Source organism: Pocillopora damicornis, chromosome 9 (genome assembly GCF_964200805.1).
Source record: "Pocillopora damicornis chromosome 9, jaPocDami1.2, whole genome shotgun sequence".
In the NCBI taxonomy this organism is placed as follows: domain Eukaryota; kingdom Metazoa; phylum Cnidaria; class Anthozoa; order Scleractinia; family Pocilloporidae; genus Pocillopora; species Pocillopora damicornis.
Window position 1 is genome coordinate 20,368,142 of NC_142678.1, and position 26,730 is coordinate 20,394,871.

General features: G+C 37.4%; 3 protein-coding genes across 13 annotated transcripts in view; all 3 read right to left on the reverse strand.

Annotated features, from left to right (window-relative positions):
- LOC149040587 (uncharacterized) overlaps nt 1–5,247 on the reverse strand; it is a 37,885-nt gene extending 32,638 nt beyond the window's left edge. Inside the window, exon 1 of the mRNA XM_089182606.1 lies at nt 5,171–5,247. The gene's annotated coding sequence lies outside the window, so the exon portion shown is untranslated. The remainder of the gene's footprint in view (nt 1–5,170) is intronic.
- Nucleotides 1–17,163, reverse strand: part of LOC149040588 (cilia- and flagella- associated protein 210-like) — a 46,425-nt gene extending 29,262 nt beyond the window's left edge. The window contains exons 1-15 of one of the 2 annotated variants that reach the window (XM_089182598.1): nt 17,025–17,163; nt 16,768–16,923; nt 16,249–16,302; nt 15,733–15,852; nt 15,117–15,233; nt 14,181–14,269; nt 12,330–12,456; nt 11,642–11,692; nt 11,347–11,421; nt 11,092–11,135; nt 10,630–10,750; nt 10,053–10,124; nt 9,322–9,405; nt 8,975–9,055; nt 6,741–7,244 (exon numbers count right to left, since the gene is read on the reverse strand). In XM_089182598.1, the coding sequence (XP_089038724.1) occupies nt 6,885–7,244; nt 8,975–9,055; nt 9,322–9,405; nt 10,053–10,124; nt 10,630–10,750; nt 11,092–11,135; nt 11,347–11,421; nt 11,642–11,692; nt 12,330–12,456; nt 14,181–14,269; nt 15,117–15,233; nt 15,733–15,852; nt 16,249–16,302; nt 16,768–16,854 (1,482 nt within the window). In that variant the 5' untranslated portion in view covers nt 16,855–16,923; nt 17,025–17,163 and the 3' untranslated portion in view covers nt 6,741–6,884. Of the gene's footprint in view, nt 1–6,740; nt 7,245–8,974; nt 9,056–9,321; nt 9,406–10,052; nt 10,125–10,629; nt 10,751–11,091; nt 11,136–11,346; nt 11,422–11,641; nt 11,693–12,329; nt 12,457–14,180; nt 14,270–15,116; nt 15,234–15,732; nt 15,853–16,248; nt 16,303–16,767; nt 16,924–17,024 lie in introns of those variants that run through there. The other variant, XM_089182599.1, reaches the window with a different exon arrangement.
- LOC149040590 (uncharacterized) lies at nt 72–25,709 on the reverse strand. Of its 10 annotated transcripts, none has more exons than XM_089182601.1 (2): nt 25,570–25,704; nt 72–654 (listed from the first exon to the last, which is right to left on the reverse strand). In XM_089182601.1, the coding sequence occupies exon 2, from the start codon at nt 631–633 to the stop codon at nt 319–321; it is 315 nt and encodes a 104-aa protein (XP_089038727.1). In that variant the 5' UTR covers nt 634–654; nt 25,570–25,704; the 3' UTR covers nt 72–318. The 10 variants fall into 10 exon arrangements, 6 of the variants coding, with proteins under 6 accessions (XP_089038727.1, XP_089038728.1, XP_089038730.1 ...); XM_089182602.1 differs by having other exon boundaries at nt 72–651; nt 25,570–25,698; XM_089182604.1 differs by having other exon boundaries at nt 25,445–25,652.
- Between the last annotated feature and the right edge of the window lie 1,021 nt (nt 25,710–26,730).

Below are 26,730 nucleotides of genomic sequence, written 5' to 3' on the forward strand. Positions count from 1 at the left end.
GAAAAAATAGTGAGAACTACATGGCCTGGTGTTTCGAAGATATATAGATGAAAAAATCAAATTACCTTCACTCCTGGTTGGTACCATTTTATTTCATTTGCTTTCGATGTACTTCAATCAATTTCCTAAATCGTCAAACGAGTTTTCCTTCGACGCTCTAAAAACTGCCACTACTACTAGTAAATGATGCTTAATCAGCAAGAAATTCAAATCATAGTTTAAGAACAACCCTCAAAAAACAAAGACCATCAAATGTCTCTCACAGATGATGATAAACGAAATCATGCTCCCTTTGAGTTTAAAAGCAGTTCCACAGGCTTAGTTGTTCTGGTTTTCCCGCTTGTCTGCAGTAGACTGAGCGCGCGATGAAAAGCCTTCTTTTGGAACACCTCCGCCGTGCTCTTTTGCTTCTGAACTCTGAATCCTTGACGCCGCTTCTTTAGTCATCGGATTTTTGTTCTGGTTTTCCCGCTTATCTGCAGTAGACTGAGCGCGCGATGAAAAGCCTCCTTTTGGAACACCACCGCCGTGCTGTTTTGCTTCTGAACTCTGAATCCTTGACGCCGCTTCTTTAGTCATCGGATTTTTGGGCTGTGCGTTTCCTCCAGAGCTTTGAGTTCCTTGCTTGTCCATGGTTCTTTAGTTCTCTTGCTTCTAAAGTCAAATTCATTCGTGGCGGTAAAAGAGAAAGAAATGAACGTCATGTAGTGATCGGTTTTACGATGAGTGTCTTTCGTGTGCACATCATTATTTGAGGCGGAAAGAAATAAGGATATCATGCAGTGGAATATGTGAATTTCAAAGCACTTTCAGGTCGATTCAACCTTTAGGGTTGTCTTAGGAAACGGCTCTGTGGGATCGATCTTCAGATAGTAAAAGGCTTTGCTCATTTTTATCATAGTTGAGAGATGTAAAATTATCAAAAGTGCGCTTGATAAAAGAGTATTCGAAATCGAAGATTTTCCTTTGAAATGTCCACATCCACGCGTTTCTCATCCATCCTGATATGCATTGTCAACAATACTAACATCGAATAAAACCTTCCTCCTACTCTAAGAAGTCTATTCTATACCTGAGAGGCTTAATAGACAAACTTAAGCAAGGATCCTCTAGATTTTTCGTACGATTCAGTCAAGAAGAAGACACGACTTCATTTTCACCGTCAAGATCGCCGTGATCGATGGCGAGTGAAGGCTATCTTAAAGATTTTCATAAGATGCATTTCAAAGCGCTCTCGTTTTCGAAGGGACATGCGATCATTGTAATTTAGTAAACTGAATTAACTTAAGATTGCGTGTGTATTGCGAAAAAAGCTCGACGGCGCGTGATATCAAAAATTTGAACGGTTTACCATTTTTGGAAGCTATCCTATCTATGTACTAGAGCATTCGGCGGCCTCTAGTTCTCCTTTCATTGGATTTGACTGCATTCTCGGGAGGAATGTTATGAACTGAAACTGCAAAAGCAAATGATTAAGGCAACTAAGTATTGACTTACATTATGTGAGTGTAGAAAAGACTCGTATGTCTTTGGTTTTCTCAGACCCTCCGCCAATGTTTTCCTCTGTAGAATGATAGAATATTGTTAACGACTCTTTCACAAATACAAATTGTTTTCCGAGAAAATGACGTCAGCATAATTTATATGGGTTTTCTCGGAAAGAAGCAAAGATTGACATGTGAGACAAACAGAATCGAGAGGGTTTCGAAAAATGATTATATGTCAGCGTAAATTATCGAGATAATCTCAGAAGATACTTGGTTTGACCAGTGAGATGACAAGAAGCGAGTGAGCGCGTAAACGATTTATTGCTATACTGAGGTTTGCTCTGCCTTTTGTTTAACTTTCGTATTTTCAGTAAAAGAAATAAAACGGCTTTACCCGCCGACGCTAAAATCAGTCAACAGTTGAATATATAGCTTGGCTGACACGCTTCTGCACGTCCTGACAAGAATTACCAGGGTAAGACAAACCAAGACATGGAACTAGTCATCCTTCACGCAAATTCGAATCGAAAACACTGCAAAAAGTGGCAGAAAGGGTGCAATTGAGGAGGGAACGAGGATCTGAGGATTTGAAATAAAGCGGGCTTAGATACCAACAACACAGGCTTACTGTGATGATGATTGGTGAGATAACACAGAAGCGAGCGCGTAAACGATTTATTGCTATACTGGTGTTTGCCCTGCCTTTCGTTTAACTGGCGCATTTTCAGTAAAAAAGAAGCCTAAACTTAACATTTAGATAAAAATATTGCTCTCAGCAGAGTCAGTCCTAATTAAAGGAAGAGCCAACGCATGCTGCTTTGAACACGTGCGGGTACTTTTAAGAAATTCGTCCTTGCTAGGAAACAAACAGCCCAACGAGACATCCAAAACAAAGAAACATCAAGCTTGTATTATTGATTAAGTTCCCTTTCTTTGTTCTTTTATTCCAACATAATTCATGCCATGTGACTTTCAATTGTTAGCAGGTTAAGACCAATTTATATCATATGTTTAACAGCTGTTGCTGAGTATCTACATATTTCTTTTTACGTTGGACTCCAAGAGCCGGTGCTGTGCTTAAGCATAACTCAATGAAATAATTAAATAATTAATGACAATTAAAAGCAAATTTTGGGATGTGTTACTTGGCTCAGATACAAAAAAAATGTGCATAAGATTCTCGTCGACATTATCTCCACTCTCGAGTAATTCTGAGAGGGTGAACTCCAAAGGGATTTACCAGAATAAGATTCACTCAATCATTAGGAAAACTGATCTAACTTCCGTTTTATTAATAGTATATGAAAGCCCCTTAGCACTCAACTCTAAGAGTTGAGACACAGTTAAGACAATGGTCAAAGGAATTATAACACCAGTTTCGTAATCATTAATTGTTAATCGTTATATCATCAGGGCTTGTTATCTGATTCAGGCTCATTTCCCTTCTTCGTCCTTCGCTGCTTCATTCTTGTCTGCCGCACGCTGAGAGCGAGGGGCAAAGCTTCCTTTTTCAACTTTACCATCATTTTTTTTCGCTTCTGCCGCGCGCGCGGCAAAGCCTCCTTTTTCAACTTTACCATCATTTTTTTTCGCTTCAGCGCTCCGAATACGTGCTGCTGCTTCTTTGTCCATCTCCGTCTTCGGTTTCCCTTCAGATTTCTGACCGCCTTTATCATCCATTGCATCGCTTTTCACTACGACAACAAAGAAACCGCTGTTTGTAGCTTTGTTCCGGAAACGTTATTCACAATTCCCACTTAGGTTAGGTAATAAGAATAGTTATTAAATGTTTATAACTTGCATATTTTCCTCAACGATTCAAAATGTGCTTTATTCGCTTCGCACAATACAAAGAATAGACCTTTGTTCACAAAATACGTTTCTAGTCTGTAGAATACTGAAATAGCGGGGTATACGCAATTACTGAAGGTGTCTATCTATTGAAGCCCTTTTCCTTACTTGTTTTCTTAATGCAACCATGAAGTCTTAATTCACATACGGTTTGCTTGGTAACTTTGCAGAACATTAACATCTTCTAGCCTGAATTACCTTCAACCAATTTATACCCGATAGGAGATATGAATGTCTACCACCCTTGGACTTCTTTAAACAGTCTTATCTTGTTTTTTTTGTTAAATAAAGGTTGATAACTTTTCAGAGTTTGATAACTTTTCCAATTCCCCTTTTCAGGTCATTAGTGCGGGACGGGTTTACAGACTGAATGTTTTAGCTTTGAAGTAGGTCTTGATATCAAGAATATCATAAAAATATTTCACCTCATCTCTGTATATAGTACAAATAGGAGAAAGTTTATGCCCTCGGCAATTAAATATATTCAAATTTCTCTACTTGATGATGAAGTTTAAACGCCTAAGACGAATTTCTTTTCTTTCTTTTATCTTTTGAGGCTTCCCATCACTTTGACAAAGGGAACTTCACTCTGATATCATGATTACTGTTACCTCGTGAAACATCGTGTGAAAATATTATCTAAAGATAACAAGAGCCGTAATGCAATTTTCAGGGAGGGAGGGATGGACAACTTCTCTCATGAAATAATTACGTCTTATTGTCGAAAACTGGTAGAACTATAGATAAATGGGGAGTGGGGGTAGGGGGTTGAAGTGGGGGTGGGGGATAAGGGTGTGGGGTTGGGGGGTGGGGGAATGAGGGGTGCACGGGGTAGCAGGTGAGAAAAAATACACGACAGTCATCCGAACAAGCCATAAAGGAATGGTTGGGCCGGATCTATTATTTACAAGAATAAGATTCACTCAGTCATTCAGAGTTGATTTAGATTCTTATTTATTTATAGTATATAATTACTATATCATCAGGGCTTGTTATCTGATGCAGGCTCATTTACCTTCTTTTTCCTTCGCTGCTTCATTCTTGTCTGCCGCACTCTGAGCGCGCGCGGCAAAGCCTCCTTTTTCAACTTTACCATCATTTTTTTTCGCTTCAGCGCTTTGAATACGTGCTGCTGCGTCTTTGTCCATCTTCGTCCTTGGTTTCCCTTCAGATTTCTGACCGCTTTTATCGTCCATTGTATCAGTTTTCACTACTATAACAAAGAAACCGCTGTTTGTAGCTTTTGCTCAGAAAACGTTACTCACAACACCCCCACTTTGATTCGGTTGGTAACAAGAATAGTTATTAAATGTTTATATTTTGCACATTTTCCTCAACGATTCGAGATGTGCTTTATTCACTTCGCACAATACAACGAATAAACCTTTGTTCACAAGATACGTTACAAGTCTGTAGAAAACTGAAATAGCGGGTTATACGTAAATACTGAAGATGTCTATCTATTGAAGTCTATTTGTTTCTTACTCTGTTTTCTCAATGCAATAATGAAGCCTTGTATCACAAACGGTTTGCTTAGTAATTTTGCAGAACATTAACATCGGCTAGCTTGAATTATCTTCAACCAATTTCGTACCCGATAGGAGATTTTAATGTCTGCCACCCTTAGACTTCATTAAACTGTCGTCTTTTGATAACTTTTCAGAGTTTGATAACTTTTCCAATTCCCCTTTTCAGGTCATTAGTGCAGAACGGTTTTACCGACTGAATGTTTCACCTTTTAAGAAGGTCTTGATACCAGCTCAAAGAAATATTTCACCATATCTCTGTATATAGTACAAATAGAAGAGAGATATACATAGTATATAACTTACATTGTAATTGAGCGGGAATCAAAAGCGCGAATTACTCCTTGCCAATTGCACGAATCTTCTTGCTTTGTCTTCTTTCGTAAACTGTTTACGAGCTATGTGATACCTAGGTATTTAAATAACACAGTCGATTCTCGGAAAAATCATGTCAGCATAAATTATGATAATGCTTTCTTGGAAACTTAACCCTTTACCCTAAGATCAGTATGCATTTTCTCCGTAATGTTCTCTATATATTTCCTGTTGTACTGACAAAGAGAATTTGTCTTCTCTCTGAAACTGTTTACGAGCCATGATACTCAGTTATTTAAAAAGCACAGTCGATTCTCAGAAAAACCGTGTCATTAAAAATCATGATAATGCTTTCGTGGAAACTTAATCTTTAACACCCTAAGGTCAGTATACATTTCCTATAGCGCTGACAAAGAGAATTTGTTGAACAACCAACAGCTTCTTTAGTTGGTGGTTATTAAATTTACTCTCGACCTCAAGGTTTGTTTTAGGGGGATACTGATAGGAGAAATTAGTTGCTGATCACTCTTAGGGGTTAGAGAGTCAAAGCTGTTTGTTTCAACCAGTAACTGATACTGGAAGAAGACTCAGGGGCGCTGGTGACTATTTCTTTGCTAGTTTCCTCAACCGGAACTCTTGCTAGAATGCAACTAATGTTATGATATGCAGGCTGACATAGCCGTGCATACATAGAAATACAGGCCATCATGGTTCAATCCGAGTCATCATTTAGCAGGATTAAGAAGTATTCCTTGATATTCCAATCGCGTGCGACGATTCTGCGTCAGAGGTAATTAGCCTTGGAGTTTATGCTCCCGGCAATAAAATACATTAACGTCTCTCTACTTATCAACGAAATTTAAACGCCGAAGGCGAATTTCTTTTCTTTCGTTTATGTTTTGAGCCTTCCCTTAACTTTACTTTGATATCATGATTACTGTTACCCCATGAAACATCGTGGTGCTGAGCATTATATTGGGTGCTTTGCGAAAATGTTTTCTAAAGATAATAACAGTGCCTTGTTTTCTCAACCATTACTATTGTTTCCAATTTGATTTAATAAATTGTTTGGGTTTTGTCTGATATTTTGTCTCCAATCAGGAGGAACGCATAAATAATGTTGTTCAATTCAAAATGCTTAATAGTCATTGGTTGTAATATTTCCTTCCACAAACGATTGTTTTTCAAAACGCGAGCATTTGCTTCACGCGACAACCGAAGTTAAAATTTACCATCTTTATTTTTCTATTTGCACTCTTTTCTTTGCCAGAATATTTTGTCATGTTTCTGATCTCTGAATAAAAAATCCTATGATGTCATTAATGACAGTCATCGTCAGCCACCGTACTTAACAGCGACTCAGAGAAGAAAGAGCCTCTTCATTCTGTCTTTGGCTTGAGGTCCGATAAATAAATGCCTGGGACGATTTTACCACTATTATCACCACCTCTACCTTAATTTATGGATCAATCAATAAATTCCAAATACTAAGTTGGTTTAATTAAGGAAACTAGGATCGACATATAAACATCCTCTCCATCATAAGCTGGAAACCTGAAAGTCTTTTGTAACTTGTTTATTTCCAACCAGTGTATGACACTTCATGAAATCCAGTCATTCTGAAAATTCTGTGGGCAAGAGTTTATTTCCGAGACACGAAAGAAAGTCTATTTACAAGTAAAAATTCATCGCGCTTTAAGGCAATTCACCAGGTAAACCCTAAGCGCTTCCTACTATCGCCAGAATTGCCGTAAATTTTCGTGTGTGAGCCTTTCACTGTTCCATCGGAGTAATTTGGCAACTGCACCCCTGAAGCATCCCCCACAAGGTAGCTTGGTCGAAGCCCTCGTTTTCCTTCAAATTTGGGCCCACGACCTCCTCCGGGCCCTTCTTGCGCGGCCTTCATGAGTGGGTAAGGATTACGGCCATTGTTTCTAGCCTCAGTAATGACCTTGTTAGCGTACTCTTGGAATTGAATCTCCTCCTCTCTGAGAAGCTCCCCGTTGCTTTTGTCTAAGTCTAGTTCCGCTTCCTTGGCTTGTTGTTCTCGCTCCTTCACTTCGGCCTGGCGACAAAAAGAAAGAAGCTTTTAATATTTCAACGAATAAAACTCGTTACAATGCGGAATAAATCAGTATTTCTTGCCGTTTATACGGAAAACGCGAAACTCCCTGCCGGAAAAATAAATCGATTCGCGTCCATCCGTAACAAGGAGTTTGTTTTGTTAGTAGCTAGTTGGTACTTTTTTTTCATTTTTTTTTTATTGGCCCCTGATTGCAGTTACACACTTTTCGTGGTCCCCTCAGGGTATTATTGGATATTAGAGTACCTAGTAAGTCACCTTGCTTTACAAAAACACCGTAAGATAGGTTTTGGTTAGTCATCGTGGTAAATAACACTTTCAAAAGAGAAATGTAACGCATACTGCTAGTCTTACTGCAGTCGCAACGTTGTGATCCACATCTGAAGTGATTAAATCGTGAAATCAAAGTGCTCTGTGAGCAAACTCGTGAATTGACACATGATTTTTTAGACTATGTTTAATGTTATCTGGTTTAGGGAATTGATTGTCATATCTAGAGTACGAGCAGTAGTTCAGTGTTCGCTAATGTAGCAAAGAAACAAAGTAACGTTGGGATAAGAAGGCATTACAATTGAAATGATCATGCTATTACATTTGACAAGGTGGATGATGTCATGTGTTTTAAACGTCTATCATTTTTGTTTCTGGTTCAAAAGAAAAGGTTGGAAGTAAATGTGGGTGAAAAGTGAAATTTACTTTCTTTCGTTGTAAATATTAGAAAATCAAGGCAATACTTTCTTAATGAAAACATTAACGATTCCCTCTTTATCAAATGAGACAAACGGGAACGAATTTTGAGTGATATAACTAAGCCAAGCCTACCTCCGTCATTTTGGATCTCCGCCTGGGTAGATTTAAGTCACGTGCTAGGCAACGTATAATCAATAACAAGATAGAATTTCATTTCAGGTCTATTTACCAATTTTGCGGTGTGTAACTTTCGCATTTTAGTACGTTGTATGTATGTTGAATCCTCAAATTGTCTTGAAACTTAAAAGAAAATTGTTCTTTAAAAATTCACTGAAAATCGGTAGCTAAAATTGTTTGTTTAGGTGTTATTTGATTTTCGTGTTAACTTGTTATTTCGTCAGTCGCCGGCATCTTTTGTTGCTTCACACAGGAAAAACACACGCGACGAAATGTAATGATCAATTTTGTCCACAATCTCACGCTATAACAGAAAAAGCTTTTGAACATCTGTAAACTCCGAGCGCTTCGCAGTAAGTGATATTTTCAATGAATCTTCGGATTTTTTTCAAGTTCAAGGATTGTAAATCACAATTTTATGAAAAACGAAGGTTGTTCTGTTATTTCATTGTGAATACTTGCATGCCTGCCAGTCGCTGGCGCTGCTTGTTGAAACTAAAACGAAAAAAAAAACTCTTTTAAGATTATCATTGGCTTCTTTTTCACCCCACCACTATTCTTAGCAACAAAGGTCGCCATTTCGTCTGTTTATTGCTTGCCAAAAACTATCAAATGCACTCAAAAGCCTAAAATCTAAAAAAAGTTTACAGGAATCGACCAATCGAGCGAGCGAGCGAGCGAGCGAATGCCATTCCCCACATCGTATCTATAACTCGCTCTTGCGCATGCGCGCAATTCACGAGTTAACAAACGATTGCATTTCAAAACCACCATGTTTCTAACTATCTCATTGGCTAAACAATTATGATTAATATGTAACAAAGAATTGATACTTAAGTACTCACAATCTGTTGCGTTTGAAGTTCTTTGAGTTTCTTGCATTCAGACAGCTGTTCCAGACGTTTTTCTTCTTGTTTCATGTGGAACTACAAGGTAACAACAGAAAAGATCAACTGATATCACATTTGTATAAAATAAAAGTCAAAATAACAGGGGAATAAAAATTAACAATCCCGTGCTAAAAGAGGTAGACTAATCCTTCACGACTTGAAAACGTAAACCCCTGAATATTCAACACGGGAAATATATACTAGCAGCCAGCTACAAAGTTACTTTTCAATAGCGAGTTGTCACAACCAATAACGCGAAATATAAAACTATGCAATGCTGATCATGGAAATACTATACTTACCAGTTTATCAGATTTCACTCTGTTGCGGAGTATTTCACGATCTTTTTTGGCTTCCTCCATGGCCTGGCGTTCATTTTCTTTCATCTGGAACGTGTGAAGAATGCGTGGTGTTAGGAAATAACTTGAGCAGTTAGGTACCAAGAAAAAACCGAATTCTTCACAGGAATTGCTCTCAAGTGCAAAAACGCAGCAAGCAAGTTATCTCGCGGTATGTATTGTACTGTGTTGTGTTATGCATAAGAAATGTAGAAAATACTTTTATGGGGTCGTGCTCATTCTTTTGTTCCCAAAATTATTTCAACTAACGAACAAGAACCTTACGAGAATAAACGGTTTAATCGCCTTCGAAAGCCGTTTCAGTGACTCCCTTTCCAGACCTTTTGAATTGGTACCCTATACTTTTGGGAAAGATTCGATCACCTACAAGTTCATTTTGAACTAATTTGCCTTTCCACGCGTCAAGAGGAATATTGAAACTTTCCTCACGTTTATGCCAAATCTAGACGATCATCATCTTCATTAATTTAAATAAAACAGGATTTGATATTATAAACAATAATTTCTGAAAAGCTCAAATCACGTTTCACGGGACAATTCGTGGCATCAATCAAGCTTCACATAAAAAAAAGAAAAAATAATTATTGTATCACGTCCTTACCAAAAATCGCTACGTCACAACTATGGCGCCTTGTGTAGGATATACAGTCTAAAACGCTAAGTTAAAAGATTACCATGTAGATCCTTTGATCGTGAATTTCCTTTTTGGCCTTCATATCGGCCTCGTATTTTTGTCTCTCTTCCTCCTAGCAAAATAGAATAATAAAAATACTCATTAATTTACAGCTAGCAGACAACGATCGTTTCCAAATTTTTAAAATCTTTTCTTATTTCGCTTTCAATTTAAAATTAAATTCATTATTGTTAAACAACAAAAAAAACAAATCAATCACTGCTGCTAATTAGAACACAGATTACTACCATCATCAGCCAAATAAGGGCTAACAGTAAAAACAAGAAAACTGCTGAGGCTGGGGAAAACGCGAGTGACCGAGTCTAATCGGTGAAGAGCCTGGCACGAGTTTTCTGAACCAAAACCAAACCAACCTCGGAATACTTTCAACACTCACTTGAAAGCCGTTCTCTCTCGCATCAGCCAACCAGAAGAAAGGAATATTTCGAAAGGAAATCGGCGAAAAAATAACGCATACGAATGTGAAATTGGCTCCACCGCAATTGTTTCAGTTTCGCTCCCTCAGCGCACGATTGAAGACTACTTTATTGCTGAATTGAGAATTGTTGTTATTATACCTCACGCTTCCTTTCCCTTTCTGCTACAGTCTTCGCTATTCTGTCGTCTTCATCATCCACTTGCTGCTGCATCTGGTTGGCCAGCTTCTTTCTCATTCTCTCCGTGTGATCCTGGAAGGCTCTGTAAACAAACATAAAGAGTTTAGAGAAACTGCGGGAAGATGCTGCGAGCAAAATTTTCAGTTGATGCGACTGGTCAAATAAAAATGTCGACTCATGCAGTAATTTTTCTTCGATTTTCAACATCAAGAGGACCCCCTATGAGCTAACCTTTAGCGAGGTACAAATGTAAAAACTAACAGTGTGAATGTGTTTTGACCTGTGCTTGCTAAACAGACGAGTGATTGATCAACACTGATAAATGGCATACTAAATACAGGAATTTTTGTGTATATCTTTTTTAGACCGAGAATAAATTCCGTACAAATGTTAAAATTTTACACTGTACATACGATACATTACCTGAACAGTTCACTTTCTTTCTCTTTACGCATCCTTGCCATTTTCTACAGTTGAAAAAGACGAGAAACAATACGTTAACAAAACACAGCAAAACCGAGGATACTTCCCTTCTCAACTTAAAGTTGACGACGGCAAGTATTTTGAAAAGCTGATGTTTGGAGCGTTACAACATTCGAAGGGTGCTAATTTTTTGAAAACAAAACATAGAACAAGAAACAAAGGTACATTCTGAGCTTCTCATTAAGGCTTAAGTACCTTTTTAGCTTGAGCAAATTGTCGAATTTCTTCTTCTTCGTCTTCAGCTTTTTTCTGCTCTGACTGACGCCTAACCTGGTAAAGCAAAAACAAAAGAAATTGCTTACATATGCATATACGTGTCCCTTTCAATGGAGTCTTTAGGAAAAGCCAGAAGGTATTAGCGATGATCTCAGCTCTCATAATTTTAATTCCTATTGAAACAGCCATGACTCTTTGCTGAATACCCAAAACTATCATTACTGCAGTCGCCTTTTAAACACGCACAGTCTTAATCTTATCAAGTTAAACATACTTCTTTATCAGCCAGCTGCCTCTGATGTTCTTCCATAATCTCCTTTTTATCCTTAAATTCAAAGAAATAAAACAATGATATTGTATTTGAAAAAAGAGGTAATTATTCCACTTAACCAGATCTGTTCTGAGTAGAGTTCTTTTAAAATACATTCTCGAAAGGTGTCAAAGTTACTTTCCCAAGCAACACTTGTCTGGTACATATAGCTACATGCATGCAGGCTGAAAACCAAAACCAGATTTACAATGTACATGCACATGTAACTGCAAACTCTCAATCGACAACTTTTACTGAGATACATATAACTCTTATAAATGGCAATACAGTACAACATGGAATCTTTTGATCGGACTCCAAAGGCCCATCAATAGATGAGAAAAACATTTTGTTGTGCACTGGTACACATAGAGTACCTGTACACATTTCTTGCAAACATATAGATCTGTAAGTTGCAATGCATGTATTTAACCCCTTAACTCCCATGATGTGTTTGTCAATTCTCCTCTTTAGCTGATATACAATCCCTTGTAAATTAGTTACAAGAATTTGGTCCTACATGTAGATCAACATAACAACTTCTTCCCAATAAGTTCTAGCATTCTCATTACTTTCTTGCTGGATGATGTTTAAAAATTGTAGGGAGAGTTTACATGTTAGTCACCAATGGGAGTTTAAGGGTTAAACAAACCTTTCGTCTCTGTTCTTCAATAGTCTTCTTTGCTGCCATGTACATGTCAACTTGTTGCTTAATATTCTCTCCCTCCTCTATGTCAACTTGTTTTGCTTTTTTCCCTTCTTCAATGTGATCAAGAATTCTAGAAAGAAAGGCATGTGAAATTAACATCTTGTAAACTAGTCGAGTATTTGTCTCACATTATGCTGATTAACAATTATAAATTACTTAATTAATCAAAGTGCTCTGTGAGCAAACTCGTGAATTGACACATGATTTTTGAGATTATGTTTAATGTTATCTGGTTTAGGGAATTTTGTGGTTGATTGTCATCTAGAGTACGAGCAGTAGTTCAGTGTTCGCTAATGTAGCAAAGAAACAAAGTAACGTTGGGACAAGAAGGCATTACAATTGAAATGATCATGCTATTACATTTAACAAGGTGGATGATGTCATGTGTTTTAAACGTCTATCATTTTTGTTTCTGGTTCAAAAGAAAAGGTTGGAAGTAAATGTGGGTGAAAAGTGAAATTTACTGTCTTTCGTTGTAAATATTAGAAAATCAAGGCAATACTGTCTTAATGAAAACATTAACGATTCCCTCTTTATCAAATGAGACAAACGGGAACGAGTTTTGAGTGATATAACTAAGCCAAGCCTGCCACCGTCATTTTAGATCTCCGCCTGGGTAGATTTAAGTCACGTGCTAGGCAACGTATAATCAATAACAAGATAGAATTTCATTTCAGGCCTATTTATCAATTTTGTGGTGTGTAACTTTCGCATTTTAGTACGTTGTATATATGTTGAATCTTCAAATTGTCTGGAAACTTACGAGAAAATTGTTCTTTAAAAATTCACTGAAAATCGGTAGCTAAAATTGTTTGTCTAAGTGTTATTTGATTTTCGTGTTAACTTGTTATTTAGTCAGTCGCCGGCATCTTCTGTTGCTTCACACAGGAAAAACACACGCGACGAAACGTAATGATCAATTTTGTCCTCAATCTCACGCTATAACAGAAAAAGCTTTTGAACATCTGTAAACTCCGAGCGCTTCGCAGTAAGTGATATTTTCAATGAATCTTCGGATTGTTTTCAAGTTCAAGGATTGTAAATTACAATTTTATGAAAAACGAAGGTTGTTGTTATTTCAGTGTGAATCCTTGAATGCTTGCCAGTCGCTGGCGCCGCTTGTTGAAACTAAAACGAAAAAAAAAACTCTTTTAAGATTATCATTGGCTTCTTTTTCACCCCACCACTATTCTTAGCAACAAAGGTCGCCATTTCGTCTGTTTATTGCTCGCCAAAAACTATCAAATGTACTCAAAAGCCTAAAATCTAAAAAAAGTTTACAGGAATCGACCAATCGAGCGAGCGAGCGAGCGAATGCTATTCCCCACATCGTATCTATAACTCGCTCTTGCGCATGCGCGCAATTCACGAGTTAATAAAAATGACATTAGTTTGAAAAACATTAACTAGTAAGCCAAACACAAAAGATTTGAAACACAACATTTAAGCAGATGTAAACTTTATAAAGACAAGTTATTCATAATTCTTCCAAAGGTGCTTGTTATTTAGGTGGTGGCTGTTTCATGTGCAGTGTATAAATACATGTAATAGATATGAATCACTGTACATAGTGAGGATCAAGACATACTAACAGTGTACAGTACTCTGTACACATTGATGAAACATTGTTTGGAATATCTTAAAATAGTTTTTGACACTTTTAGAACTGTGATTTATTCGATAATATAGCAGGAATTTTAGAATCTGCACTTTCTATTGAATAAGAGAATTTTTAGTTTCTATGAAGTAATCTATAATTATCCTCAGTAAACTAACATTTGTAAAGTTACTTACTGAAGGTTTTGGAAATCTGCTACTGCTTTTCTCTCATTGTATCTCCTTAAAGCCCTCTTTTGGTCTTCCATAATGGCTTCCTCACGTTGCTGTAAGTGGATGAAGAAGGAAGAAAAGGAAAAAAACCTGTGTTAAACCCAAAGCAGGCTTCAAAATAAATTGACCAAACATACACTGTACAAAAAATGCCTGTAATTAAAAAAGGAAAAAAAAAAATAAACAGCAATGCTCATTGTACATCTTGTAATGTTACTAATAAGGAATGAGTGGAGTCCAATTTAGTCTGTAATCATAGGAGTGATTAATAAAATTGGACGACCACCAAGCGGGAGTCCGATTTGTGTGATTACAGACAGAATTGGACAACAAGAAATCCTGTTACCAATTAATCATAACCATTTCAATTCCCCAAAAAAACAAATACACCTGACAATGTATCTAGCTAAAAATTCCTCCATTTTGTAAATTGCCTAGTTTTTCTTTGGATAAGTGGTTGTTGCTATGGTCATTGTGATTAATTCTATGATTGGTGGAATTAGCTGAGTGGACTTAGCATGATTGGCTATTTGAACTGTCCGATTACAGGTGTCAGATTACAGCCAACTGTCAGATTACACTGTCTGATTATAACTGTACAGAGTGATTAGTGATATATAAAGCAGCTGATGTACCAATCACATGTGAGGAAATTGTAAAGGTTATGATTAACCAAGTGAAGATACAAGAACTTTCCCCAATATTTTCATTAACAGGCTATAGACTTCAATTACATCTAAAGGATAAATGTTGTACTTGTGCAGTTGTATACATTTAATCAAACACTTAAATTCACACCACAAAATCATTAGGACAACAGGTACAGTTTATTCTGAGGGTTTATCACAAATTTTTCAGCACATGCAGACCTTTGTGAAAATATTATCCCCCATGACTTACCCTTTGCTGAAGTCTTAAAAGATGATCCTCTCTGATCTTATCAGCATTAAGCTGGCCATTTTTCATATCAATCTGGGCATCTCTCTCTTTAAGAACCTCTGTTAGAAGGAGGGCACCCTATTAGGAGGGGAACCACAAAAGAAAAAAAAACTTTAGAACAAATAAAGTATCAGCCAGGGCAACAACCCAGAATAATGAAAATTTGGTGCCCAGCATTGGCTCACTCAAAACAATCAGGGATTGAAAATAGAGCAAGCATGTACTTTATATAGAAGTCTTGCAACGGCATTGATCTAGTTAAGCAAACTTCTTAACAATTATTATATTTGACACTAGCAGATTAAGCTATGAAACATCTCTCCAGTTCAAGACCCCATTTAAATTAAAGGAGGTGTGCACCATATCCAAGGTTCAGACAGCCTTTAGGACTAAAATATGTCATCTGTATTCGAAAGCATACATACATGTATATAAAAACATGATTCTTGAGAGCAAGAAAATGAAAACTTCCTGAAACAGGTTATTCATATGTTTGTATGTGGGCCCAATGAATTTGTGTCTCAATTATGTTATAAAGAAGGTTTTTCTGCAGCATCTGACATATGACATTTCTTACATGGAATGTCTTTACTCTGTCAGTCTGATAATATTGCAAAGTCTTTGCTCTCTCAATGGCTTCCTTTCTTTTTTGGGCCTGATGTATTGCTTCTTCTTTGTCAATCTTGACTTTTTCCTCCTCCCAAAGGAAAAAATCTGTAATGAGGCTGAGGTCCTCTTCATTTCTCTCAACTTCATAGTTAACAGCTTTGCACTAACTGATTTACACAGTGTGCGAACAGTATCATATAGTATTCTCTTACATTTCCTGCATTTACGACACACAGGGGCAAAATTACTAAATTACTGAGACAGAGGGAGTTTTTTTCTTAATTACGAGGGCACTATTGGTGATCAAGAGGGCGTGATTACTTGGTAATGATTAAGCACTAGCCTTTTTGTTGTTTAGGCAACAATTTATTGATTTCAAAGTTTTCCCAAAATTTCCCAAGTCACTAAAGCAACTCAGGCAATTTTGGGAAAACTTTGAAAACAGGCGATTATTACACCTAATATTTAATTCGGTTTATCTCACCTCCTCCTTTTCTTCTCGTAATTGTCGTGCTTGTAGCTTCTTCAGTCTCTGACCCTGTAAAAATTAGCCAATTTATATTTAGAAATCACCGAAATGCAGTCTTCATACCACCTTTTGATCGGTAAGTTTTGAAAGGGAATGATCGTTAAACGAGATTCTTGTGCATCTACGTGCATGTTAATTAAGTCGATTTAGTGGAAATCTACATGTATATGTTGCAATGGAGTTTGTGTTATTTATGGCAAAATATCCACGAATACTGGCTATAAAAAGAGCATTATATCCTCTTTCAAAGTATAATAAGTATGCTCAGAAGTACGGCGTGAAGTCTAGTAAAGAAGCATGAACATTCCCCTCGGAAAAATGTCGTTTGGTGATTACGTGAACATAGCAACATAACATAATCGTGACCATCACCTCAAATCTGTGTTTACACGCACACAAACAACTAAACTTCACTACCCTGAATAAAGCTTTTATTGGGAAAATGAAAATTATGATAGAGAATTAAAACCGTACCTCTATGGTATTTTCCCAGTGTTTTACTGATTCTTTAGAAATGGCGTGGAGGTCCTCTCTTTCTTTCCTCTTCGCTTCCAGTCGCATTTGCTCCTCGTTATATCGCGAAAGGCTGTTCTGAATGCGCCTCCACGAATCGGGCTGGAGAACTGTTACCTATAATTATAAAGTTGCACAATTTTTCTCCCATGTACTGTTATAGGCCGACGCTAAAGTTCGGGGAAAGTGTCTCCAAATTATGATGAAAACACGCTCACCTCACGCGGGTCAACTCCTTCAGGAATGACGCTGACTTTCGCTCCACCAAATTCTATATAGTTGAAAGATATAACACATGTTAAGTCACAAATTCAGTACAAGAATACTTAACTTAATCTTTTGAATTATTCCATCGCTGAATTGTTACGCCGGCGATGATTTGTTTCTTGATAATTTTTGTGTTCCTTTAAAAAGTAGTGAAAGACAGATGGTAATGGAATTGATGATGGAGACAGTTTAGTTTTACATTTGAAAAAAAAGGAATAGATTATTTCACAGCTTTGTAATCAGTGTGCTTCTCGGCTCTGCAAAGATGCCATTTTTCATGACAACAAGACATCTCAAATGATCTCAGACTTTATTTAAAAGTATTTATCAATTATTATTATTCAAAACTATGCCTTCCTCCATGGACAAAACACTGTTACGCAGGTCTGTTCATTGACACCTGAGCTAGTCATTAGCAACTAGCTAATTTAAACACTTACTAAGACAGCAAGAAAAATAAAAATAAAACAATAAAATATCAACCAGCTGCATCTTTAAACAGGCAGAAAATGAAAAAGTAGGTAGGTGGTGACTTTCATGATTGAGTTCCCGACTAAGACAGTAATCCTGGTATATATAACTATACCCCGACAATGTTCGTTGCTCTGAAGTAGTAGGAAAACCAAATGATGAGGCTACTGAGGATAAATGAAAATTTAGCAACGTTGTGAGCATCACGCATTACTTTCTACTTTCATCTCCGGCTTTACTTTTCAAGGCCTCTGTTTCTTGTTTCATTTGCAGGGAATTGAGTATGCGGAGCAAAGCTAGTGTTTTGAGCTCTGGTACCACATAAAGCTTTGCCTCTTTGTTGCTCTGGGTAGTAACACAGGCTGGAGTGGCTTTCTCCAAGGAATTTTTCTGTTCGTCATTCAAGTTTGCGGAGCCTCTATTGTTATCCATTCCTCACGTCTTAAACTTGCACCTTGCTGCAGAATAATAATAAAAAATGTGGAAATTAGTGTGTGACGAACGTTCAGCAAGCGAACTGAACTGAAATGAACTGAACTGTTTTGTTTTGTGTGATTATTTACTATCGTTTAAATTCTATTATCGTTTCATTGTTCATTCTTTTAATCATTTATCAGAGCGTATTTGATCGTGTTATTAGCCGCCTATCATGTTTAAAGCCTGTTGCTTACATAATCTCTGTAGTATCACATATCGGAGTGTCGGAGTAAGTTGTCGGGGTATATCCATCTAGAGTTTTCTATCGGAGTTATTGGAGTTTTCGGAGTAACTGGAGTCACTTTCTCACGGAGTTTCTTTTACCCTTTTTACGCAGGATCAAACGTGAGTTTCCTTTGTACATTGAATCGCCTTTTTTTATCGTTACATTCATTTGTAATTTCCATAGAATCATTTCTGATTACGCAATCATAAATTTCCTTTTAGTTTTCACCGCATTGTAACACGTCGTACTCAATAAAAACTGGAATGAGACGGATGTGTATATGTGGTTGACACTCAACGTAATCCCAACACTTGGGTACGCGACATAGTGCAATTAGGATGTATAAGATATGCTTTACGGGTCACCATTAAACAGACAAAGAATCAAAGAGATTTAGGAACTAGTTTAAAAACAATACAACTGATCAAATTTTATGAACATTCAAGTCTGTCTTTCTTTCTTTTTTATTTTTTTTTTCTACAAGGGCACTTTTCCTATCATAGAACATGTTCACTGGTTAAGAACACCTATGCCAAGAATTTAGCAATCCTGGGACTATGACATACAGAATCATTTTTTCTTTTACTGTGAGCGCTAAAACTCGAATGTACTCGTATTTAACACGCATCGAGAGATTTTGGTTGATAGAACGTGCTCTATCAGAGTACAAACATAGAGCTCAGCTAAAGCTGTCACGCCATCTGCCAAACTGAACTATGTCGGACCTTTTCCCGGACTTCTCTCTAGCCTTTTTTAGTGAATTGAAAGTGAAATTTCGTAACAAGCGAGCGGGCAAGTAGCAACAGATCTAGAAGAACCAAACAAAGGTTTGTAAGCATGTCAAGCGCCATAATTTACGTTATTACGATGTGAGCGGGGACGAAAATTCTCACCGAGAAAACGAGAAAACGAAACAAAGAGAAAATTCAAGGAGAGGCCAGAAATGTTCTACTACGTCTCGTGTTTCCCCCTACACTTCTTTCGTGCTCTAGCCGCTCCCTGCGTGCTTTACAGCAGGACAGAACATAGTTAAGGCTTCTTTATTTGTCGAATAAACAGTCTATAATCTCTTGACAGGCATCGAATAATTTATTTGATTGTGGTCTCTCATAATAATGCTATGCTACTATAATATTATTCCTTTTCACCGCCCTATGTTTGAGTATCCCGATGACGATCGCACTGGTGTGTTGAACATCTCAGCTTCGCCATTTTGTTTCTTTTTTAATTGATTCACAAATGTAACTTGATCAACATTTATTTTTCCCCAGAAACGAATTATATATTATCCATCTGATTTATAGTTGTTTCGATGCAATATTAATAATACAAAGTTTAACCGCTGTGTTAATATTAAATGCTAAGTAGAGAAAAGCACGAACTTACCTGAAATAAATTGAGGTCTGCTGGGATGTGACTTTACTCTGAATTTCTGAAGCTATCAGTCTGGTGTCTTTCTTGCTAAATGCAAGTGTTTTATACGTTTCTGAGTAAACATAACACCATCTTCTGTCAGTATGTCAGCAATATTTTTCCGAGCAAAGAGCCAATTAAAATCAGTGGCTTATGTTAGGGAGAACACCAGGCCCTAGGGGATTTTGTTTTCTCGGATGCTTTTTACTTCCGGTCAAGACCCTGTGGTCATGACCTTGTGCGTGTATGTTAGGATTCTTTATAAAATAACTGATATCGCGTGCACCCTGATTGGTAAAATGCAACGTAAACTTCCACAAAATTGAAAAATATTGTGTTCTGCTTTAAGTGTATTTTGTAAAAGCAATACACCGCACTTTCTATCGGCTAACCGTCGTTATAACCGAGATGATGTGATAACACTCAAAAATTGAGTTTGTCAATCGCTTGCCTCCGGTTTGTGATTACAAACTTCTATCGTCTTTTCCCAACAACCCGCGTGGGATCTTACGCCGGTAAACCGTGGAAAGTGCCGTACATTGTTTACATAGCTGTAGGAATTTTTTAGCATGTTGTAAATTAAACCGACCCTCAAAACAAATTTATAATTTTGGTCCTAACTCATGACAGGTGTCTTTGCTTCTAGACGATTTTATGGGCTATGAAAATTCAATTCGGGAATTACTGGCTATAGAAGGAATCATCGGGAGACTTCGATTTCCATAAACTGAGAGAAGTTTGGCGTCACTCATCTTAGGAACTGAAAATATAGAGCTATGAATCCAAGCAAGTTTAAAGTACTTATGATTTCTCGTATAATTTATCAGTTTGCACTACAATTCCTGAATTAATCTTTAGGGGAAAAAGGCATACGATATCCGTATATTTTCCGATCATGATGGGTGTAAAATAATCATTACTCAGGGAAATTCCCGCGGATATGATTTGAATGTGATCGACTGAGAATAGCCAACGGAAGTTAGAATTCCCCCGAGATCAAAGAGCATAACGAACTTCCTGTGTAAAGTTATCAAAAAAGCTGAGTGTAGCATTTTTTTTTGTTTTCTCGCAATACTACAGAATTTTTGGCTTATTCGCCCTGTCTTATATCATGTTATTACCGATTCGTTTTCGAAAAATTTGGCAATGTTCTGTTGTGTAGATGACACGTAAATGTCTATAATGTAGGAACGACGACTCCACAAAGGGGTAATTTTTTTTAAAACTAATTAAAACAATCGAACGCAAGGGCAGGATCAACAACGATCTAATTGTTCACCATATAATAAAACACTAAAAAGAGCGTTTGTTTAAAAACATTTTGACAATTCTTAGTCACATCGTTCATCAATTTTTCTTCACTTCGTTTCAGTTCTTCCATTTCATTTATTAATTTAATTCCATGTTTCATCGGGTAAGAATGAGAGGGATGAAAAAGTAAAAAAGGAATTTTGAGAAATAAAAACAGCACCTGTAACCACAGAGGTAAATATTGAGGTTTCCAAATAAATAAATATCCGGCATATGCGCTAGTTATAAGTCAGTCCGCTTTTAGTACTTTTTTTTCCTTTTTCCGGAAATATGCTACTTCTTGCATGGAATGTGTGTACCAGTTTTTTTTCTTTTGGAGACAAGGACAAGGACAAGGAGAGAGACGCTGATGGACTAAAATGAGAGAGAGGTGTAAATATGTAGTTTGCTTTGGAATACGCCTGGAGATATTATGGAACAAGATAGCTACTTATAACTTGATACTTTGAAGGTCAAGTGTTGTTTATGTGCTTGTCTGAGTCAGAATTCTGTTTGTTTTTTGGCTCGTTTCTTGATCTTTGTAATCAATAAATGTATTTCAAAGGAATGGCGTAGCCCCCTTCTGCAATATAACTCTTTTTGTTAAAATATTGATGATAACAGAAGATCTATTAAAAAATGGGTCTTTCATTCATTTGGCTTGTTTTCACTGACAGTTTGGATAGGAATTATAGCGAGAGAGAGAGACTTCTTTTCCATAAGCTGAATCAAGTTTCGCGCGGTCAGTGTTTAGTTCGAAGAGTCAGGCGATCACCCAGCATCCTTCATGGGAAAATCTAAAAGCTGAAGTTACGCTGGTTTCACCCGACAACCAGGGAATTACGAACTTCCAGTTCAAAGCTAACGATAAAGATAATTGAGATGTTCTTCAAGTTTTCACGGAGTGACTATACCTTTTGGCTGTTTTGCTTCATTTTATTCCTATTATAAACAAATTTGGAAAACTACGTATGCAGTTGACTCGCTGAGACACGTTTCCGCACTCTGCGTTATGATTCTGACCTCCCAGTAGGTGAAAAAATAGATAAATGAATGATTAAACATTTTTTAGAGGGATCTGAACATCACGACTGGTGCACAAAGCTTGATTTGATTTAAATTTTTTTTTTTAAGTTTGCAATTTGAAAATTATTTTGGTGAAATATGAATCAGTTCAACGCTAACGCGCTTAGCGAGGGCTAGTCGTTTTGCAGATAAAAGGTCACTAATTTCAACTGATAGCTTGACTCTACAATCTATACCGACTCTATGTCTTGAGACAAACGACTGAAAATCCACATTGATGTTCTCCGCAATTTTCCATTCTAGTTATTTCAGCGCATTATCCCACTCTACTTAGTTTTGGCTCACTGATGTTGACACTTGTTTTCCTTGTCGCAAAAAAAAGACTTGAAATATCAAGATTTATCTCCCTTAACTGTCACAATAACACGAGGCTATGGGCAGAATTACTTTATTACGGCGTCACTCGCTGACGCTAAAATTGGTAAACAGTTGAATATATAGCTTGGCTGACACGCTTCTACATGTTCTGACGGAAATTACAAGGGTAAGACAAACCTAGACATGGAACTAGTCATCCTTCACGTTAATTAAAATCGAAAACACCGCCAAAAAGTGACAGAAAGGACTGTAGATTCGTATGTCTTTGGTTCCCTCAGACCCTCCGCCAGTGTTTTCCTCCGTGGATTAGTAAAATAAGGTCGACGAGTCTTTTACAAATACAAATTGTTTTCCGAGAAAATGACATCAGCATAATTTATCAAGATTTTCTCGGAAAGAAGCAAAGATTGACATGGGAGACAACACAGAAGCGAGAGGTCTCCAAGAGATTATTATGTCAGCGTTAATTATCGAGATAATCTCAGAAAGATACTTGGTTTGACCAGCGAGATGGCACAGAAGCGAGTCAGCGCGTAAAGGATTTATCGCTATGCTGATGCTTGCTCTGCCTTTCGTTTAACTTTCATATTTTTAGTAAAAGAAATAAAACCACATAACCCAACGACGCTTAAATCAGTCAACAGCTGAATTTATAGCTTGGCTGACATGCTTAAGAATATTCCGACGGAAAAGACAAACCCAGACATGGAACTAGTCATATCTTTCATGTAAATTCGAATCGAAAACACCGCAAAAAGAGACAGAAAGGATCCAATTGAAGAGGTAATGACGCTAAAATCAGTCAACAGTTAATATATAGCTTGGCTGACACGCTTCTGCATGTTCTGACGGAAATTACAAGGGTAAACCTAGACTTGGAACAAGTCATCCTTCACGTAAATTCAAATCGAAAACACGGCCAAAAAGTGACAGAGAGGATTGTAGAAAAGATTCGTATGTCTTTGGTTCCCTCAGACCCTCCGCCAGTGTTTTCCTATGTAGAATAACAAGATAATGTCGACGAGTCTTTTACAAATACAAATTGTTTTCCGAGAAAATGACGTCAGCATAATTTATCAAGATTTTCTCGGAAAGAAGCAAAGATTGAAATGTGAGACAACACAGAAGCGAGAGGTCTCCGAGAGATGATTATGTCAGCGTTAACTATCGAGATAATCTCAGAAAGATACTTGGTTTGACCAGTGAGATGGCACAGAAGCGAGTGAGTGCGTAAAGGATTTATTGCTATGCTGATGTTTGCTCTGCCTTTAGTTTAACTTTCGTATTTTTAGTAAAAGAAATGAAACCGCATAACCCACCGACGCTAAAATCAGTCAACAGCTGAATATATAGCTTGGCTGACACGCTTCTGCATATCCTGACGGAAAAGACAAACCTAGACATGGAACTAGTCATCCTTCATGTAAATTCGAATCGAAAACACCGCAAAGAGAGACAGAAAGGATGCAATTGAAGAGGTAACGACGCTAAAATAGTCAACAGTTAAATATACAGCTTGGCTGACACGCTTCTGCATGTCTTGACGAGAATTACAAGGGTAAAACAAACCTAGACATGGAACTAGTCATCCTTCATGTAAATTCAAATCGAAAACACCACAAAAAGCGGCAGAAAAGGGTGCAATTGAAGAGGGAATGAGAATCTGAGGATTTGAAACAAAGCTGGCTTACATACCAACAACACAGGCTTGCTGTGATGATGAGACGTGAATCTCTTGAATCTCGCTTTTACAAGAAAAATAATGATACTAATGATCAAAATAAGATGAGGATGACAATCAAAACAATATTCCCGGGAGTTGACTTGATATTAAACTATGTAATACTGTGAATGCTCTGTGAGATTCTAAGAAAAAATAGTGAGCATGGCCTGGTGTTTCGAAGATATATAGATGAAAAAAATCAAGTACCTTCACTCTCAGTTGCTACCATTTTATTTCATTTTCTTTCGATGTACTTCAATCATTTTCCTAAATCGTCAAACGAGTTTTCCTTCGACGCTCTACAAACTACCATTACTACTAGTAAATGATGATTAATTAGCAAGAAATTCAAATCATAGTTTAATAACAACCCTCAAAAAATAAAGATCAAATGATGATAAACGAAATCATGCTCTCTTTGAGTTTAAAAGCAGTTCCACAGGTTTAGTTGTTCTGGTTTTCCCGCTTGTCTGCAGTAGACTGAGCGCGTGATGAAAAGCCTCCTTTTGGAACACCACCGCCGTGCTGTTTTGCTTCTGAACTCTGAATCCTTGATGCCGCTTCTTTATTCATCGGATTTTTGGGCTGTGCGTTTCCTCCAGAGCTTTGACTTCCTTGCTTGTCCATGGTTCTTTAGTTCTCTTGCTTCTAAAGTCAAATTCATTTGTGGCGGAAAAAGAGAAAGAAATGAATATCATGTAGTGATCGGTTTTACGATGAGTGCCTTTCGTGTGTACATCATTATTTGAGGCGGAAAGAAATAAGGATATCATGCAGCAGTGGAATATGTGAATTCCAAAGCACTTTCAGGTCGATTCAACCTTTAGGGTTGTCTCTGGAAACGGCTCTGTGAGATCGATCTTCAGATAGTAAAAGGTTTTGCTCATTTTTATCGTAGTTGAGAGATATAAAACTATCAAAAGCACGCTAGATAAAAGAGTATTCGAAATCGAAGATTTCCTTTGAAATGTCCACATCCACGCGTTTTTCATCCATCCTGATATGCATTGTCAACAATACTAACATCGAATGAAACCTTCCTCCTACTCTAAGATGTCTATTCTGTACCTGAGAGGCTGGATAGACAAACTTAACCAAGGATCCTCTAGATTTTTCATACGATTCAGTCAAGAAGAAGACACGACTTCATTTTCAACGTCAAAATCGCCGTGATCGACGGCGAGTGAAGGCTATCTTAAAGATTTTCATAAGATGCATTTCAAAGCGCTTTCGTTTTCGAAGAGACATGCGATCATTGTAAGTTAGTAAACTGAATTAACCTAAGATTGCGTATGTATTGCGAAAAAAGCTCGACGGCGCGTGATGTCAAAAATTTGAACGGTTTATCACTTTGGAAGCTATCCTACCTATATACTAATGCATTCGGCGGCCTCTAGTTCTCCTTTCATTGGATTTGACTGCATTCTCGGGAGGAATGTTACGAACTGAAACTACAAAAGCAAATAATTAAGGCAACTAAGTATTGACTTACGTTAGGTGACTGTAGAAAAGACTTGTATGTCTTTGGTTTTCTCAGACCCTCCGCCAATGTTTTCCTCTGTAAGATGATAGAATATGGTTAACGAGTCTTTCACAAATACAAATTGTTTTCCGAGAAAATGACGTCAGCATAATTTATATGGGTTTTCTCGGAAAGAAGCCAAGATTGACATGTGAGACAAACAGAATCGAGAGGGTTTCGAAAAATGATTATGTCAGCGTAAATTATCGAGATAATCTCTGAAGATACTTGGTTTGACCAGTGAGATGACAAGAAGCGAGTGAGCGCGTATACGATTTATTGCTATACTGAGGTTTGCTCTGCCTTTCGTTTAACTTTCGTATTTTCAGTAAAAGAAATAAAACGGCTTTACCCGCCGACGCTAAATCAGTCAACCGTTGAATATATAACTTGGCTGACACGCTTCTGCACGTCCTGACAAGAATTACCAGGGTAAGACAAACCAAGACATGGAACTAGTCAACCTTCACGTAAATTCGAATCGAAAGCACTGCAGAAAGTGGCAGAAAGGGTGCAATTGAAGAGGGAGCGAGGATCTGAGGATTTGAAACAAAGCGGGCTTAGATACCAACAGACGCGAATGTCTTGAATCTCGCTTTTTGCAGGAGAAATAATGATACTAATGGTCAAAATAAGATGACGATGACAATCAAAACAATATTCCTAGGAGTTGACTCGATCTGTAGAATGATAAAATATTGTTAACGAGTCTTCGACAAATACAAATTGTTTTCCGAGAAAATGACGTTAGCATAATTTATTTAGATTTTCTCGGAAAGATGCTTGGATTGACATGTGAGACAACACAGAAGCGAGAAAGTTCCGAGAAATGCTTATGTCAGCATATGATATCAAGATGATCTTGTAGAGATACTTGGTTTGATTGGCGAGATAACACGGAAGCGAGCGCGTAAACGATTTATTGCTATACTGGTGTTTGCTCTGCCTTTCGTTTAACTGGCGTATTTTCAGTAAAAAAGAAACCTAAACTTAACATTTAGATAAAAATATTGCTTTCAGCAGAGTCAGTCCTAACTCTAGGAAGAGCCAAGCATGCTGCTTTGAACACGTGCGGGTACTTCTAAGAAATTCGTCCTTGCTAGGAAACAAACAGCCCAACGAGACATCCAA

Coding starts and splice junctions, on each gene's coding strand:
- LOC149040590 (XM_089182601.1), bottom strand. CDS start 633: ATGGACAAGCAAGGAACTCAAAGCTCTGGAGGAAACGCACAGCCCAAA.